Source organism: Cynocephalus volans, chromosome 8 (assembly GCF_027409185.1).
Source record: "Cynocephalus volans isolate mCynVol1 chromosome 8, mCynVol1.pri, whole genome shotgun sequence".
Lineage (NCBI taxonomy): Eukaryota > Metazoa > Chordata > Mammalia > Dermoptera > Cynocephalidae > Cynocephalus > Cynocephalus volans.
The window spans coordinates 46,353,903-46,372,463 of record NC_084467.1 but is presented as its reverse complement, the minus strand read 5'-3'; the positions used below and the strand labels follow the sequence as shown (position 1 = coordinate 46,372,463).

The window sequence follows — 18,561 nt, the reverse complement described above, 5'->3', positions numbered from 1 at the left end:
TCTATAAAGTGGGGGTGCCAGCATGAGCTGTGCGGGGTAGCAGAGAGGCTGGGTGAGATGGTGCCTGTGCCATGCAGCCCTCCACTGCAACTGAAAAGTAGCTCCAGTGACAGCTCACTGCAGGCCGATGCTGGGCGACCAGCAAAACCTGGAACAGCAGAGCAGGGCAGCTGGGAGAGACAAAGGCCTGGCCCCATGATCACCTGGGACATGTCTGTCTCCAGCTGGACCTCGTCCCCCACCCCCCTGAGAGGTGTGGAAAACTGATCCCCCATTAATCAGGGAACCCAGGGTGCTTCTCCAAAGTGATGAGGAGGTGAAGACCATCAGCACCTTCCACCCCCACCTTCCCTTGCAGCCCCCAGTGCCTTCCGTCCTGCCCATGGGAAGAATACTGTCCACGTGGAGACTCTAGGACTGAATCCCTGTCACATGGCAAGAGCTCAGTGAAAGGTAACTGCCCACAGGTGCTGGCACGTTGGGAGCAGCTGACAGGAGCTGAGCACGGCTTCACCCATTTTAATAGTGGAACACCAAGCAGAGGCCCCACAGTGAGGCAGGGGGCTTCCAGCACCTTCACCCAAGGAGGGGGTGATCGGGGTGAGATATCGAGTTGTCCTGTGCAAGGAGCCCACCCTGGCAGGTAGAGCTATCTCTGTCCCCTCAGGTTCAGGCCATGGAGGACCATCTCAAAGCCCAGCCCCTGAGCCCTCCCTAGGTACCTGTCCTGGGAAGGGGCTGTCACTGGAGCTCCTGGGAGGCCTGCTCCGAGGACCAGCTCCGGCAGCAGATGGCAGTGGCTGCCGTGGCCTCCTCACTGGTCCTGCCTCTTGTACCAACGTCCCAGACCCTCACCACACATGTGTTGTCCACGGCGTAGGACCCCAGGATGTGGGAAGCTCCCAGGAGCGCACTGCAGCCGGTCAGGGTCCAGCCCTCCTCACAGGCCACGGTGACCTGCCAGTGCCAGGGAGAAGAAGAAAGCACATGTCCAGCAGGCCTGGGCCAGGCCCTCCATGCCACCTGGACTTCACGCCTCCCTCCCAACAACGCTCCATGGGGTCAAGTGCAACGGCTCTCACTCGGAGCCCACTTGGACCATGGTTCTGGAGCTCCTGCCCCAGAGGCTCTGCATCCATCACTGACCAGACCACACACTCCTGCTTCAAAGCCTCACCTTCAGGGGCACTGGGGCACAGACTGATGTTTGACACGCCAATGCCAAACTCCTCATGTTCCCCGCAAATTGACATCTCCCACAGCCTTCTCCATCCCACTTAATGGCAACGCCATCTGTCCCGTAGCTCAGCAAAAACTTTGAACCACCCTCTAGTCCTCACATCCACATCACCCACCAGGTCTGTGGCTCCTCCTTCAGATGCCAGTATCCCCTAGGACATGTCCCGCCTGGCCTGAGCCCCCACCTAGGCCTGGACTGTCGGAGCAGCTGCGCCTCTCGTCTCCAGCTTCAGCCTGTTCCCTACCACAGTGTCTTCTCAGCTCGGCAGCCAGAATGAGCCTGTTTTAACCCAGGCCGGATCACGCTCCCACTGGGCTCAGAACCCTGCATGGCTCCCAGGTCTCTTGGGCAAAAACCAAAGTCCTGACTGTGGATCTCAGGCCCCACATGACCTGGCCCTGGCCCCCTCTCTGAGCCCCCCTCTCATACTAGCTCCGCTCCCACCTCACTGGTCTCCTGGCTCTTCCTGGCACCCTCTGGGCACACTCCCACCTCAGGGCTTTGCTCTGGCTGTTCCCTCTACCTGGAACACTGTTCCCTGGGATGTCCTCATGGCTCATTTCCCCACCTCCTCAGCAAGGCCTCTCCTGGCCTCTCCCCTGCCCTCTTGCCATTCCTTTCCCTGCCTTTTCTCCAAAGCATCTTTTCAGCACTCTACAATTTACTTATTTTGTTTACTGTCCTTCTTGCCCAGTAGAATGGATGCCCCAGAAGGGAAAAACAGAGACGTTTGGTGGGTTTGTGTCCCCAGCACCTGGAACAGTGCCAGGAACATGGCAGTCCTCGGTGCATGCTGAGCAAGGGGACCTGGAACAGTCCTTGACCTCAAGGAATGAAACATCCAGACCACAATCACCACATCTGGCACATTTAAAAACCTAGTCTGAGTTTATTTAAGAGTGGACTCCCTATGGCTTCCTTTTAAGAAGCTCCTACAGGTCATAAAAAGGAGAGTTACAGAGTCTGCACTCAGGTCTCCAAAGGCTCCGTGACAAGAGCGTCATCCTCTTGGCAGGGCCCTTCCTTGCCTTGCTGGCCATGCTAAATGCTCCTCAACCTACAGCACTCAGCTTGGGTGTCCCCTCCTCTGGGTCATCATGGCTGAGTCAGCTCTGTCCCCAGAGACCAGTGGGAGCTCCTGGCCCCAAGCAGCTTCCCAGCAGATTTGTTAAATGGATCAATCCAGAAGTGCATGGGTATTGCAACTCTGTATGCCATATTTTTGCATATTCTCTGCAAAGGGGAGCTGGGTGCCCAGGTAGTAATCCTTACTAATCTGGACAAAAGCAAAAATAAACCCAGCCACACACACACATGCTATGCACACAATGGCAAAAGCTACCCACAGCATCTGCCCCACAAACCAGCACTCTGATGCAGGACGGGATGGTGGGAGCACAAACACTGACCCAGAGAACCTGCACAGGACAGACACAGGCCACCCCCAGTACCAGGGGCCCAGCCACCCCCACACCCCCTCACCTGCTCTCCAGGATCCAGGATCCCGTGCTCCTTGACTTTGCACTCCAGCCCCGGGGCATGGCAGCAGGAAGCATGGACGCTGGCCTCCTTGTGGCCAACACACCACTCGGGCTGACCTCGTCGCCTCGGCATAGGCCACCTGTGGGTGCCAATGTCCTCCACCTCCCAGTGGGAGCTGCAACCTGGGCAGAGGAAGGCCAGCTCAGATACTAAAATGCTGGGGGATGCTCTGTCTCCACTCCATACCCCCACAGGCCCCATCTTTACAGTCTGAGGCAAGAGCTGGAAAATCCAGAAACAACTCAAGGTAGAAAAGAGATGCTGGCCTGAGCAACAGGACTCCTGGGTTCTCAACTCAACTCGGCCACTGACCTGCTAGGTGACCGTGGGAGAGCTGTCCAACCCCTCAGAGCCTTAGTGTCTCAGGGAAAACATCATCTCCTCTCCACCCGGAGATGGGAAGCAAGGGGGCAGGGGCTCCATGGCCTGAAATGCTATAACAGGAGCTCAAACTCCCCCGGGTCCCTCCCCATCCAGCCACCAGGCAAAAGTTCAGGGCGAGACTGGGTCTGTTTGGGGCACCCAGGGACTCCTTCCATGGGCTTGGGAATCAGACACACCCACCGGTCATGAAACCTCCACTATTGGTTACTCAGCTATACTGAGCCTCAGTTTCCCTATTTGTAAAATGGAAAGAGTAACAGCACCTACTCACAGGGATGCTGTGAAGATAAAACGAGGACATATATGTAAAGCCCCAGCTCAGTTCCCAGCACATGGCAAGTGCTCCGTACACATTAGGGTCACGGTTACTAGATTTCTCTGTGTCCTAGCTGTGTGGCCTTGGGGAAGTCATTCAGCAGGTCCAGGCTACATTCCTTTAACTGCAAAATGGGACTCTTCCGGGTGCGTTTCATAGATAGTGAGATTCTGTGGCTCTCGTGACTTCAAATAGGCACGTGCCCTTGAGCTTATCTGCTAGACTTTCCCAAAGGAGAGTGATTGGAACATGATGGATTTCCCAACAAGCCAAGACCCAGGAGCATGGCCACAGGCTCACTGGACCTTTCAGCCTCTCCCCTGGACAAGGGCACCAGCCACCTGACTGCAAATCCATCCTGCCTGCCAGCTGTTCTTCCTGCAGCCAGCTTCTGACTGCTCACTCCCCTGCTCCTAAACCTTCAGTGGCTCCCCAGTGCACACTCAATCAAGAACCAATTCCTGAGTGAGTTATGTCAGGCTGGCTCCCCACTGTTTCCCCAAACCGTCCCTGGGACATCCCAGGCTCCATCCATGTAGAACAGCTCAGCCTTCTGCTGACCTGAGGGCACCATCTCTTGATCCCCCACAAAGTTCCTATCTGACTTCCTGCTACCTGCCGGGGCATGTTTTTGACATAGGGTGGCCCATCAATAGTTACTATACCAGAGAATGGATTTTAAAGCAATGGGTGATGACAGTAAGAATAACAATAGCTAGAATTTATATTGTCTGGCACCAAGCTAAGTGCTTGGTGCCTATCCTCCCCATTTTACTGATGAGGAAACTGAGGCACAGAGATGTTAAGTAACTCACACAGCTGTTGAATGGCAGAGTGGAATTCAAACTGAGGTCTGCCCCACTTTCAGATCCAGGCTCAGAGCCTCCCCTACACTGCCCTGCCTTTGGTAAAGTACCACCGTGCTCCGGGCCTAAGCTCCACAGGTTACCCACCTCATGGCAGCCCCATGAGGCAGCTGCTACCTTCCTCACCCTTACGGAGGAGGCAGCTGAGACAGAGAAGTAAAGTCGCCTGCCCAGGCTCTCACAGCTTGGAAGTGGCAGAACCAGGCTCCTAATGGGCACTTGGCTGCAGAGTCTGACTGATCATGCTCATGAGTACCATGTCTGGTAGGGGCTGGGCACCTAAGGAGGCAGGGATTCCTCTGATCCTCACCCCAGGGCAGGGCGCAGCCTCCTACCTGTGAGGACGTGGCCCTGCGGGTGGCAGTGGATGTGGGTGCCCACACCGGCCCCAGCTGGTGGAGCTGTGTAGACGCTGCAGTTGGCCCGGGGCAGCAGGCAGCACCTGGCAACGGCGTAGACACCCTCACCTCCAAATGCGTTGTGGGCCAGGCAGACCCGCCTGCCCTCTCGAGCCTGAGGGCCAAACATAGAAACAGAAACCTGCTTTGAAAGGGCTTTGGAAACACAGGATGAGGGGCTGGAAGGGGTTGACTGAAGCACCTGGTCCAAGCCCTGTGAACTCTTTCAGAGGCCAGCCAGCCCTTCTCCCATCCCTCTGGGGACAAGGAACTCACACCTGCCCAAGGCAGACTGTTCTGCTGACGGTCAGCTCCAGACACTGGAAGTGGCTTTCAAACGGAGACATAGGGCAGATGGCAGAGTGAGGACCCAGCCTGCTCTGCCCAACCCACTTAGCCTGTCTGGAACAAGCACTCCGGACACTGCCAGGAACACCCACCTGCCCATGCCTCCTGGCTGGACACTGCCCTTCCACCAAAATGTCTGCTCATCACCCTGCTGCAGGAACATCAATTCCCCTTTTGTGCTGGTTTGAGATTCCTCAACTCCCAGAACCACGGAAGAGCTGAGTAGAAAATGCCCTTGAGACTGCTGAGGCAGGCACTGCAAATCGGTCTAGCAATCAGTGGTGTCCTGCCATCCCCCAGGGAACACTTCTTGGTGTGGCTCCCTTCAGCAGCGCCCCAACTGTGTGAGATGGAATGCACTCTCACCCTGCCCTCGCCCAATGCTTTAAGCTCACAAGAATGGACGGAGGGGCTTGCTGGGGATCACTGAGGGCTTGGGGCTGATCTGGGCCTGGAAGTGAGAATCCTGCTTGGTGCACTGACACACATAAACAACGGAGGGGCGCAGGTCACCTCAATGCGCTCTCCCCGCCGCTTCCCACTCCTGGAGAAACTGGAGCAGCTCAGCAGCTCCTCATCTGGGGCGCAGCGGGCCACCGCCATGGCCATCCGAGTAGGCCCCGAGTGTGCCGACCACACAGTTCTGCACAACAGCTGTCCACCTGCAACAAGGCCCTGGGGTGAGGGGGGATGGTTGGGAGGAGGGAAAGCCTCCACCAGGGAACTCTAGAAAAATCTGTAGTTCGTGGTAGGGGAGAGGGGGCTTAAAGAACACATTCAGCTTAACCATTAAAACATGCTATAAAAACCCTGCAAACCCTGTCACAGCCTGTTCTCCTTTGATCTTATTTAAGGTCACTTCTCCCTTACCCAGACGAGGGAGAGGAGAGAGAGGCCAAGGTCACACAGACCTCCCAAGCCCAGTCTGGACCCTGCCCACCCTGCCATCCTGCTTACCTGCTCCATGGGTGCTGGGGGGCAGTGTGACCACCAGGTTGGGGGTCAGGACCCTCTGGTCCTCAGGGAACCAGGCCTCATTGATGACGTCTTTGGCAGAGAAGTGAATCAGTCTCTGCCTCAGCTCAGCCAGGGTGAGCTTGGGCTCAGCAGTCAGCATCATGGCCGCAATGCCTGGAGGTGGGGGTGGGCAGAGAGAGATGGTGGTGGCCTGGCTCTCCTTCTCAAAAAGGGGACTCCTGCTAGCACACAGACACACACAAACACACATGCACACATACTGACACACCAAGCTGCTCTTCCAGAAATTAAGCCACCGGCAATCTCTTTCTAGGTAAAAGCCAAATAGCAAGGTATCCTGCTCTCCCACCTCTGGGCCTTGGTAATTGCTGTTTTGTTTGCTAGGTGAACTCCTATTCATCTACCAAACCCCAGATCAAATGTCCCTCCTCTAAGAAGCCTTCACTCAGGCTGGACAGATACCTCTTCTGGGCTCCCTCCGACACAGCCCTGACTACCTCATGCTCCATGTTTGCACGCCTACCTCCCCCATCAGACTGAATGTCCTTGAGGACACCATCAGGTCTGCCTCATCTTTGGTCCCCTGGCACAGGCCCTGCCTGCCAAAGGGGCTGTTGGAATCATGGTGGCTGAGGTGGTAGGGCAGTGACTCACCAGCCACATGGGCAGCAGCCTGTGACGTCCCACTCTGTGATACAAAGCAGGTGCTGCAGTCGCTGGAGGCACTGATGATGTCCTCCCCTGGGGCAAAGAGGTCCACGCAGTGGCCAAAATTGGTCCCCAATGTTCCCAGGGTCACTGGCTGGTCCTGGGCATTGGTGGCCCCAACAGTGATGACCTGGAGAGGTAAGGAGGTGGGTGGCAGAGAGAGGAGCCAAGGGGAGGGGTTGCAGGGACAGCCTGAGACCTTGCCAGCTGGTCTCCTATACACTTGTTTGGATCCCACTCACATGTCCCCTCCTGAGGGAAATCTGACTCCCCAGGCACCCCCCGCCCCCCTGCTTCCCCATGTCCCTACCACATGCCAGGCACCAAGTCCCTATGGAGTTTACATTCTAGTGTGGGAGACAGACAACAAAGTAAACAGGAAACTATTTGATGTATTAGACTATTAGGCAGTTTTAAGTGCTATGAAGAAAACAAAGTGGGCAAGGCAGAGAAGACTGCTGGGTTTGGCTTGCTTCATGCAGTTTTGGATTTGGCAGCCAGGGAAGTTGGACTATGGGGAGGCCCTGAGGGTACTGGGCAGGAGCATGTGCCGCTGGCCTTTGATTTAGGCCCAGCCCCTGGGGCCTTGTGGGGCGGCCAGGAGAGGAAGCAAGGGCGGGTGGGGGAAAGCCAAGGACACTGTCCTGTGGGCCCAGGGAAGAGCTGATAGGGGCCTGGTCTGGACAAAGACCAAGGTCCTGGGGATAGGGAGAAGGGGCGGGGATCCAGGAGGCCTTCGGGAGCGAGAGTGGCCAGGACAGGACGTGGGTGTGGTGGGGGTGGCTTGAGGGTGCTGCTGTCACAGACCCTGGGATGGAGGTTCCAGCCCCTGCTCTCCCCAGGCTCCCGCGAGGGGGTCTCTGACAACTCCTTCCCAGCCAGGCCAGTTCAGCCTCCAGGAAAGCACCACATGAAGCCCGCAGAGGGCCGGCCAGCCCACCTTCCCCTCACTCTGGGGACAGTGGCGGCAGCACCTACCTCGGGAGCCGAGGCTGGGGAGTAGAGGCAGGCGTCGTCCCGGAAGTTGCCAGCCGCGGCGACCAGCACTGCGCCCATCCCTGCCAGGCGCTGGCAGGCGGTGTTCAGGACCCGGCTGTACCCGCTCACCAGGGGCAGCAGCACCACCAGTGGCCCCCCAGGCTCGGCCAGCTGGCTTTTCCGAATAAACTCCAGACCTGGGAGGACAAAGCCAAGGTCAGCCCTAAGGAGACATGCTCCCCTCCTCTGGCCCCTTCCTACAGAGGCACCGTGTGACATGTGTCAACTTGGTACCCCAGTGTTTGGTCAAACACTGGTCTAACTGCAGCTGTAAAGGTAGTTTTTAGATGTGACTAACACTTAAGTCAGAAGACTGAATAAAGCAGATTATCTTTCATAATGTGGGTGGGCCTTACCCAGTAAGTTGAAAGCCTTCTCAGGACAGACTGAGGTCCCAGGAGGGAGAAGGAACTCTGCTTCCAGACCATCTTTGGACTTGGATTCCAGCCCGCCTGGCCTGCCTTGAACATTCAGACTTGCCGGCCTCCACCATCATGAGAGCCAATTTCCTTAAATAAAACTCTTGCAAAATATGTATATATATTCTACTGGCTCTGTTTCTCTGGAGAATCCCAGCTAAGACACATGGGAAGTCTATTGACAATGGCAGCAGCAATAACACTAGCCAACTCCCAGGTATCACATACCAGACTCTTTCTAAGTGTCTAAATATATGAACCTACAGGACCCTCTCAATGGCCCTGTTGTTATCCCTTTCCAAGAAACGGAGGCACTGAGCGGATAAGTAAAGTCCTCAGAGGAAAGAGCAGGCCCCTCCGCCGCACCTCTGACTTCACAATCCTCCACCCTCCCAGGCCTGGCTCAGGTGCCCTTTGCTGTGACTCAGTTTTGGGCCCACACAAACGCAAGCGAGTCCCGGAGCCCATTCACCAGCTGTGCGACCCCACCCCTCTGCAAAACAGGGACCATTAATTTTCCACCTCCTGGAACTGGGGGGCTCATTAACCCTCTACCCTTGTGAGTGTGGTTCCCTCTGACCCGGCTGCACTCTGATCCTCCATCTTAGAGCTCCGTGTGCAGACCGTGGTCTGCCTCATGCTACCGTCCCCAGTGACGATTCTAACCCCTCACAGCCCGTGAGCTCTGGCTCCATGGCCTGGAGACCTGGAGTCTAACATCAGCTCTCACCCTGATGTGCTAGGGGGCCTGGTGCTGAGAGCTTCTTTTCTCATGCTCTGGCTTTTGCTCTGTCAAATGGGAGTGTGGCCCAGCCAGCTTCTCAGAACCTTCTGGATCCATGCCTCTGGGATGTCCCTATGTGGGAGTTGGAATCCCATGGCCATGCCCCTCCTACGAGACAGCTGGTGAGGCCCCTCCCACCAGGGAGGGAGCAGAGTGGAACTGGGTGTGAGTTCCACTGGAACTGGAGGTGAGTGGAACTGGAGGTGAAGAGTAACAGCCACAATTACAATTGCCAGTTATTAAGCACCTGCTGTGTACATATCTCTGTGCTCAGACTTGACAATCATCTGCTCTCAGAGGAGGAAGCTGGATTGACAATGAAAGGAATAGCTACTGTTTGTTGAGCCACTGCTCTGCCCCGGGTAATGTGCTTGGGCCTTTCTGCACACTGACCAGGACCCCAAAGAGGGGGTGTTCTTCCCTTCTGCACAATGACCTTTGGGAACTGGCCTGCCAGAGTCTAGGTCGGTCGATAAAGGGGTGGGACAGCCATGAGGGGTCACCTGATGGGGCAGGAGTTATTGATTCTTGCCTTTAAAACTGAACATCAAAACCTGTGCTCTAAATAGGAAAGTCTCGGGGCAGAGCTCGTGGGGCACAAGGCAGATTCCTGGACCTTCTCAGCCTTTCACACAAGCCCATGGGCTGCCGCTGCCGGCTGAGGAGCCAGTGACTGACCCAGGGGACCGGGGTTCGCAGTGGAGGTCAAGTCACTGTCCAGAGCCACCACCTTCCCCAGTGAGGTCACCAGCTCTAGCTATGTGACTTTGGGCAAGTCACCTCCCCTCTCTGGGCTGGTTTAATCAATGGTTTAACAGGTATCGCAATGCCGCCTCAGGATGTGGTGTACAAAGCACTTTGCTCAGTGTCTGGCCACAGGACAAAGCTCCTCTGAGAGCTCCCTCCCTCTTCTCTGTCCACAGGCCCCCAAGTCCTAGCTCTCAGTTAAACTTCACTGGAGACCACCGTGTGGACTGGACACAGTAAACTGAAAAGTCTGGAAAAAGTCCTCTGCCAGTTTCTCCACCCAGTCTGCCTAGCCAGGGTGACCTACTGGGCACAATCAGTCATGCAGTAGTCCCCTGGTTTTAGAGGTATGCAAGCAGAAGCATGCATAGAAGTATGCAAGAAGAGTTTGCTTAGATCACCTCAGGGGTCCATCGGAATCTGAGATAACATGACAAAAGACATAAATACTTTAAAGGGCTTGAAAAGGAGAGCGAGCAGAACTGAGGAACGACCACTGACCCAGGGTCAAGGCTGTCATCTACCTGGGCTGAGCCCCTGCCCTTTCTGGGCCTCGGTTTATCCATCTGCCTTCATGACCTCTGGGGGCCCTGCCAGCTTTGACACTCTGGGTCTCTCTGGCTCTGGGGCAGAGGATGCCTCGGCCTCCTGGGTCAGGAGTCATTAGTTCTCCCTGGGCAGAAGCTGCCTCCCGGGCCAGGTCCAGACAGAGAGGGACCAGCACCATCTGGAGCCATCACTCACCTATGAGGGTGCTGCTGACCGTGCCCTTTCCTTGGCAGTTGAGCACACGCAGGCTGCGCAGGCTGGTGCCCTTGGCCACGCCAGCATCCCGGCCACTGACCACCCCTGCCAGGTGGGTGCCATGGCTATCACACTTGCTTGCCTGCTCGACCAGCACAAGGACCCGTTAGAAAGCCCACCCACCCCATAATATAGCAGCACATGGCTGGACAGATGGACATCCCCACCCCAAGACTGCTAGGCCCGGAAGGGACAGTGATGGCTGGGGAGGCCAGGCTGGAAGTGCAGCCATGACACTCTTGAAGTGGCAGTCCCCTCCCACCTCCAGGTAGGGGGTGAGAGACAGGGCAGCCCCCCTGCCTGAGGGCCATACTTACCTGTCTGTGGAAGCGTGTCCCGTCCTCCTCGGGCACGCTCTCAAAGTCAGTGACTGTGACCCTGCCCTCAATTTCCCGGTGGCCACTCTGGATGCTCGTGTCTAAGAGATACACCTCCACCAGGCCCCCTCCACCTTTCCAAGTGACATTGTAGAAGAGGAGAGAATAACCATGAGGTTAACATTACAGTTAACACATACAAACTGTTTACCACATCCCGGGCACTGTGGTAAGCACCTTAAATGTACTGACTTAAATATACTGACTCACTTAATCTTCAAAAACTCCACATGAGCCCATACTATTATATCTTTACAGAAAAGATATAATAAAAGGGAATAATATAAAAGGGAAAGTGAGGCATAAAGAGGGTAGGTAACTGTCCAAGGCCACAGAGCTGGCAAATAACAGAGCCACGAAGTGAACCAAGGGGCCCAGCTCCATAATACTAACATCCATACAAAATAACAACATAAGCATTAAACATAATAGATATTATGATGTCAAACAAACCATGCCCCTATTTATATAGCCTTTCACAGTTCACAAGCCTGAGAGGCATCCAGACAAGATTTGCAGGACACATGGAGAGTAACAAGGCTGCCTGGCCATCTGAGCAGGCCCGCATTGCTCAGAGAGGTAGCATTGCTACCACCCACACTCGATCATTCTCATCGGGTCAGTCCATACTCCCCAGGAAGCAGGCACCAAGATGGCATGAGAGCTGCAAGAGGCCTGCTACGGGAGATGTGTGTGCAGGACAAAGTGGAGGGGCAGGAGTAGGTGCTCATCTCATGACAGGCTGGGAGTATCCGTCTCCTACGGCTGCTGTAACAAATTACCACAAACGCAGTGGCTTCAAACCACAGAAATTTATTATCTCTCAGTTCTGGAAGCCAGAAGTCCAAGATCAAGGTGTCTGCTGGACTGTGTTCTCTGCGACTGCAAAGGCTCTGGACGAGAATCCTTCCTCGCCTCTTCCTCCTTCTGGAGGCTGCTGGCATCGCTTAGCTTGTGGACACACCATCCAATCTCTGCCTCCATCTTCACGTGGCCTCCTCTATGTGTCCAAAATCTCCCTCTGCCTTTCCCTTGTAAGGACACATCATTAGATTTAAAGCCCCCTGGATGATCCAGGATGATCTAATCTCAAGATCTTCAAGTACAACTGCAAAAACATTTTTTCCAAATAAAGTCACACTCACAGGTTCTGGGTGGATGTATCATTCTGCCCATTACAAAGTGGTTCAGTGACTGCTCTGAGCTCCCCTACTAATTTCAGACAAGATCAAACCCCAGTCCCTAGCCTTCCCATCCCACCATGCTACTAGATTTGGGCTTCACCCAGCTGTCAGGAGCCAGCCTATGTGTACACTGTCCTGCTGTCCCCCTGCCCTGTGGCCTCCAGTCTCCGCAGGAAGCTCTGCTGGTCCCTACCCGTGAGTACTTTGGTTACTTCCATATCAAATGGGGCAGGTGCCCAGCGGTCTGCCTCCCCTCCTAGGATGTGGGACAAGGCAGGCTCCTCGCTACACCCCATACCCCTCCTACGAGTGTGCCAGTAATTTTCATTCATCAGTGGGCACCTATCAAGCGCCCAGTGCCACACTGGGAACGGTAGGGCCGAGAGGGCTCTGAGCTCAGACCTGAGGACATCCAGAGACCAAAGGGTGCCAGTCACCCTGGAGGAATCAGTATATATTGAGCGGGAACATCGAAGGGGCAGACCCGTGATGAGGCCAGTGAGGTGGGCAGAGGCCAGATCCTGCAGGACCATAAGCCTTGGACTGTGTCCTTCTAGAAGAGGCCCCGGCTGGCTGCTGGGGACACAGGTGCTCAGGAATCAGCCTAGGATCTGTCCTTGAGCTGCCAGGATGGCGGGAGAGATGGATCTATCACCAGACAGCCCGATGGGATAAAAGCTAATCCAGAGGACAGCACAGGGACTGTTTCATAGACAAAAGCCTACACAGAATGAACGCTCAGCTAGCGGGAGAGCGTGCCTGGTGGGCTTTAAGTCCAGACCCCTCATGGTGGGTGGGGAGGAAGCTGAGGATGCCGCTGTGGTAACCCAGGCCAGAGTCCCTCCTTGGTCCACCCACGTTCAGGACCACCATCTGCTCCAGGAGCTGTTCCAGGGGCCCACTTCGAGGTGAAGTGACCACTTCAAGGTCACACCCAAGCGCCTGGGGAGTGGGCCCAGCAGAGGTTTGCGGCTCAGGGAGGCAGCTCTCACCCTTCCAAACACAGGTGGTTCCTTCCAGCTGGCCCTAGCCCACTGTCCTGCTGGGACAGGGAAAGGACAGGAGGCTTCGAGCATGGCCAACAGGTGCAGGCGGCCCTGGCAAAGGCTCTTGGTGAGATGCTGCTAGGAGAGAAGGTCCCAGCATGGAGCATCCACTCCAGCCCACGGCCCCCACCACTCCCTGAGCAAAAGCACAAGCCAGAGGTGTCTGTAGAAAAATCCCCATGCTTCCAGTGAGATGGAAAAGGGCAGGGGCCCAGCTCAAATAGGACACAGTGCCTGCCTGCTGGGCCCTTCCTAGAAGGCATCCCCCTATTGTTAAAACCCCCATGTGAGGTGAGGCCTACTGTTGTTCCCTGTCACAAGCTCTGCACCTCTGGCAGGTGGGCATCCAGTCCTGCTTGCATACCTCTGGAGCAGGTAGCTCACTCCCTCCCACCAGCCAGCCCCTGCCATGCCTGAGAAGCTCAGACTGTAGCCAAGTTCTTCCTGTCACCTCTATCCTGGAGCTACCCCCGCCCAGGACCCTGCCCATGGCCTTCTGCCCCTTCCATACAGGCCACACTCTCTCTTGCCTCGGGGCCTCTGTCCATGTTCATTCCTCTGGTTGGACACCGTCCCCTTTGAATGAAGGGTCTGTTCCTGGGTCCAGCCAGCCCACCCTGCACTTGTCTGCACGGTGCCCAGCCCGCCCCACCCTAGCCCAACTGCTCTAGAGGGGCCTCCTCCAGCCACCCCCTGCCTTCCATTCCTCCCTCTTCTCACACACACTAGGAGCAAGTGAGGGGTCAGACTGCCATAGGCATCCCCAAGGGGGAGGAAAGGACCATATCTCCTTCTGGCCCAGGGGAGTGTCCACATCCCCGGGTTACCCCACAACCTGTGGCTGTGACCTTATATGGAAAAGGGTCTTTGTAGACGTTATTAAGTTAAGGCTCTCCAAATGAGATCATCCTGAATTATCCAGCGGATGCTAAATCCAATAAGTGTCCGAATAAGAGAATGAAGAGGAGAGAGACACACACAGAGAAGGCCATGTGAAGATAGAAGCAGAGATGGGCATTATGGAGCCACAAGCCAAGGAACACTGCAGCCACCAGAGGTGGAAGAGGCGAGGAAGGATACTCCCCTAGAGCCCGCAGGGAGAGCGCAGCCGGCCCACACTTTGAGTTCAGACTTCTGGCCTCCAGATTGCAGGAGAATAACCTTCTCTTGTTTTATGCCACCGAGTTTGTGCTACTTTGTTACAGCAGCACTAGGAATCCAATTTAGGGGGCACAGTCCACTCTCTCCTGCTTGGCTTGGGGTCTCTCCAACCCTCTGCCCAGTATCCCTCCCCCTTGCCAACATTAGCCAGCTCTGGGAGTCCCTGAGGCATGGATGTGGAGTGCAGGGGGCTCTAGGGCTCCACTTGGAGAGGCGCAGCCTGGGGTGGGGAGGGGCAGGCTCTTCCTGCAGAGGACACCTGTCCTCTAGCGAGCCACAGGCTGCCCAGGCCCAAGCAGCACACCCCACCTGACCAGGCCCCTCCTCTCTGCACGGCCACTCTTGCCAGATGGTGCCACACACACACACCTCTGACCTCCCTACCCTGGCCACAAGCCCTGATGACAGCAACTCAGAAGCCACCCTAACTTTCAGTGCCAAAAGCGTTTGCATATCCTTCACCTCACCAGAGCCTCACAACAACCCCATGAGGAGGACAGGGACAGGATTATTGTGCCCATTTTACAGATGAGGAAGGTAAGGCTCAGAGAGGGAACTGGCTTCCTACGATCCCATGAGAACTAGTAAGGGCTGGAGGCTGAGCCCACCCTGAGACCCGAGTCCCAGCACCAGACTCCACTGAGCCCAGACCCGCTGCCATGGGCACCTCACACTCAACATGGTCCAGCTAGAACCCCAATCTTCTCCCCAAACCAGGTGCACTTACAGTCTTCCCTGCCAGAACCCATGCCTCTTTTTGGCCTCGCCTCCTCCCTCCCCGTCCAGACCAGGCAGATGGAAGAGCGGGAGGAAAGGCCAGGAGGGGACACACGGCATGGCCCATGCGTAGCCCCTGGAAGTCTAACGGTGCTAGAGGCAGGCAGGCAGAGCAGGGAGAGACAGGAGACTAGAGACCTAGCTGGGGGCAGCCCAGACAGGGCTGTGTCTGTCCTCTTAATGGGCCTGGTCCTGTCTGTGGTGCATTAGGAGACCTGTGGGCCCTTGGAGAGAGTCAGGGTCAGACTACTCTCTCCCCAGGTAAGTGCAACCAGCCGAGCCATTCCAAATGGAGAGAAGAGGCAAACAAGAACTTTCAGAAGGTGGAAGAGAGGATCACCTAAGGAAAAGACTCCCGCATTCTACATGGAGCAACAGGAAGGCAGGGAGTGGTGGCTATAGCGGGTGGGAACAGGACAGAAATGAAGTGGTCGGCGGAGTATGCTGAGTTACAAAGCCCCTGAGAAGTGAGGCCATCGGCAGTGGGGAGGCAAGCCACAGCAGAGCAAGGGAATTCAGCCCGGAGGGTGAGGGGCAGGGCACAGAGGGGGAGCTTACTGGGGGGGCGGTATTCATCCTTCTGGTATCGTGCAGGGATAATCCGCTCCAGGTTCCACGGGATGCTCTGAGCAAAGACAGAGGAGTCCTCCTCGACGTACTCGACACGGGGCAACCTCAGAGCCTGCAGAAGCCAGAGAAGGCAGGAGATCTGCCTAAGCCATCTGACCAGCGACAAACACAACCACAGCCCTGCCCCACCTGACCACACGGTGCCCACATCCCAGCCCAGCATCCTCCCACTTGTCCCAGCAGACTCCCTCTGGGTACCCGATGACAGATTTGGAGCCAGATTTCCCCACTCCCTGATCAGGCTGGGGAGCCCAGCGCTCCCATATCTCTGCAACTGAGCCCAACACTGCCTGGTGGCACAGAGGATTCCTTTTGGGAAGGATTCTAAATTTGACATCTCACCTGGGGAGCTAGACAATGCCAGGCTCTGGGCAGGCTGGACAAGCTCAGGACCTGGACTCTACGCCAAAATCATGCTAACAGCACCAGCAAGTCTGTTTGTCCCAGAGCCGTTCCCCACCCTCCTCTGCTTGCTCAGTGCCTGGGAGGCTGACCCTGCTCACTGCAGCACTGGGCTCCTTTGCAGCACCTTCCAGTTGGGCTCAGCCAGTGGGGGCACCAGCAGGAGTCTGGGGGACCAGAGTGTGCCTGCTCCACTCCCTCCCTGCTCTGGTGCAGGTTCCAGCAGTGGCTGCCTCCTTGGTGAGCATGTCTCCCCATAGACAGCCCCTCCTCCGTGCTGCCAGCTCCCACTGGGTAGGGGAAAACTACTCCCTCTCCTTGCCCTTCAGACTAGAGGTGGTAACTGCTTCCCACCACAGCTAGTCTCTAGGTGCCTCAGTATCCCCAGGGGCTCCTTAACCACCCACACCTCAGTGAGTTTCTGTACTTAGCATCTGCTTAAATACTTCATGATCTCATTTAGTCCTTAAATGACTATTCCCGTTATTTTGCCTGGCTCACAGAAAGGAGATTGAGGCTCAGGGAGTAGAGGGAATTTGCCCAACATTAGACAAACCAGTAAGGGGCTGAGCTGGGACTTGAGCCCAGGCTGGTGGGATGCCGGCTCTTGGGGGCAAATGTCTGTAGCCTTCAGCTCGGCCTCCTCTCCTCAGAGAAGCTGCCCTGGACTTCGGGGCTCGTGCTTACCACCTGGCACTGTGTGGGCACCTTACTCGCTCCTCCCCACTGTGCTGAGCACATTGTACCACAGTTAATTGTACTGGCAGTCACTGGTCAGCCTCTCCTCCTTAACTGTGAGCTCCAGGGAAAAGCCTGGGGATGCTTCATCTTCGTATCTGCAGCACACAGTAGGTGCTTGTTAAATGTGTGTTGAGCAGACAGATCGAAGGCATTTACTTGTCAGTCTCCCTACTAGACTAAGGGTTCCTAAGGACAGGGACCCTGTCTAATCCCTGTCATTGCCCCATAGGACTTGGCACACAGTAGGTGTTCAGCAGTCGCACAGTGGAGCCAGGCCAAACTCTGACCCTGCCAGTCACATGCTGTGTGGCCTTGGGCAAAACCCTGTCCCACTCTGGGCCTCAGTGTCTGCAGGAGGCTGAGAAGCACCCAAGCCAAGTAGAGAGTCAGTATGAAGTTGAGATCCATGCATTCTCATCAAGTGAGAGGACAGGGAAGGGGAGTGGGTTGGGAGGTGAGGGCAGACACAAAAACAAGAAAGGCTCTTAAGATGTGCATTTGAAGCACCAGGGCGAGGGTGAGGAGACAGGAGGCCACAAGTCCTCAGCTACCCAGGCCCCTTTCTGCCCCTCCACCAAAGATGAGCATCCTTGTTGAGCTGGAGGGAGAAAGGCCACCCTCTTCCTAGAGGAGGAACATCACTCTGGATAGTATCAGCTTCAAAGGAATTTTGGAGCCTTGAGTCATGCTTTTTATAAAATGACTCAGATTTCACTGAATGTCCCAGGACTTTGTCCCTACAGGTTCCCACAGGCAGCAGATGAATCAGCACAAGAACAGCTGGCAGGCCGACCACTGGGTTTAATCCCAGGCTCCGCCGCTAGCTGTCTCTGTGGTCCCTTCTGAACCTCGGTCTGCTCGTCTTTCAAATGAAGATGGTCATACCACGGGGGTACAGCCAGGCTTAAAGGGCATTCTATACATAAAGCCACTAGGCACTACGCTTAGTACCCAATAAGTACTCAATAAATGTTGGCTGTGTCCTTCTGATTTTCAGTGATGGACACACTGAGGACAGTCCCCAGCGTGTCTGCGGCGGCACACCCCTATCAGAAGTGCCACATCCAGCAAGGTAGCTCACCAGGTCCAGCAGATCACCGCTCATCTTCACCAGGAAGCCAGGAAAGAGGTCGTGGAAGATGTGCAGGACCTTGGTGAGGTAGCCGCGGAGGGCAGCTTGGGCCTGCAGGCGACGTGCAGTGCGCTCCGTCTGCGAACGGTGGGTGCCTTCCTTCAGCAGCACCACATAGGTGCCTGGCAGCCTCCAGGCGTCCTGGCCCCAAGCAAGGAGGAGTAACGTGATAGGTTACAAATACCAACAAACTCTATGCGTGCTTTATCACACCTTTATTAACAAACTAGAATTACAAAAAAAAAAAAGCCAGTAAAGTAAGCTATAAAGAGAAGTTACCAGATTAGGACCAAACAAACAAACAAACACACACAAAAAAACCCAAAAACCACATATAGGCCAACTATTAACATAGCTTACACAACACTTTCAAATTTGACAGTCAGACAAAAATGGGAACTGTAGGTTACACTCAACAACAGGTTCTCCTCAGTACCTGCACCTAGCTCTGTATAGGCCCTTCTGAGGCTTGGTCACCCCTGAAGGCCCACCCGAAGGCCACTCCCTTCTGGAGACCTTCCTAGTTACGCCTTCCTCCC

General features: G+C 55.6%; 1 protein-coding gene across 4 annotated transcripts; it reads right to left on the bottom strand.

Annotated features, from left to right (window-relative positions):
• Window positions 1-741: 741 nt before the first annotated feature.
• On the bottom strand, window positions 742-18,010 carry PCSK9 (proprotein convertase subtilisin/kexin type 9). Of its 4 annotated transcripts, none has more exons than XM_063105586.1 (11): window positions 17,972-18,010; window positions 15,676-15,799; window positions 10,890-11,023; window positions 10,513-10,657; window positions 7,759-7,955; window positions 6,727-6,910; window positions 6,052-6,225; window positions 5,608-5,756; window positions 4,684-4,861; window positions 2,723-2,904; window positions 742-957 (listed from the first exon to the last, which is right to left on the bottom strand). In XM_063105586.1, the coding sequence occupies exons 1-11, from the start codon at window positions 17,993-17,995 to the stop codon at window positions 742-744; spliced, it is 1,707 nt and encodes a 568-aa protein (XP_062961656.1). In that variant the 5' UTR covers window positions 17,996-18,010. The 4 variants fall into 4 exon arrangements, with proteins under 4 accessions (XP_062961656.1, XP_062961655.1, XP_062961658.1 ...); XM_063105585.1 differs by having other exon boundaries at window positions 10,513-10,654; XM_063105588.1 differs by having other exon boundaries at window positions 10,513-10,654; window positions 15,676-15,742.
• Between the last annotated feature and the right edge of the window lie 551 nt (window positions 18,011-18,561).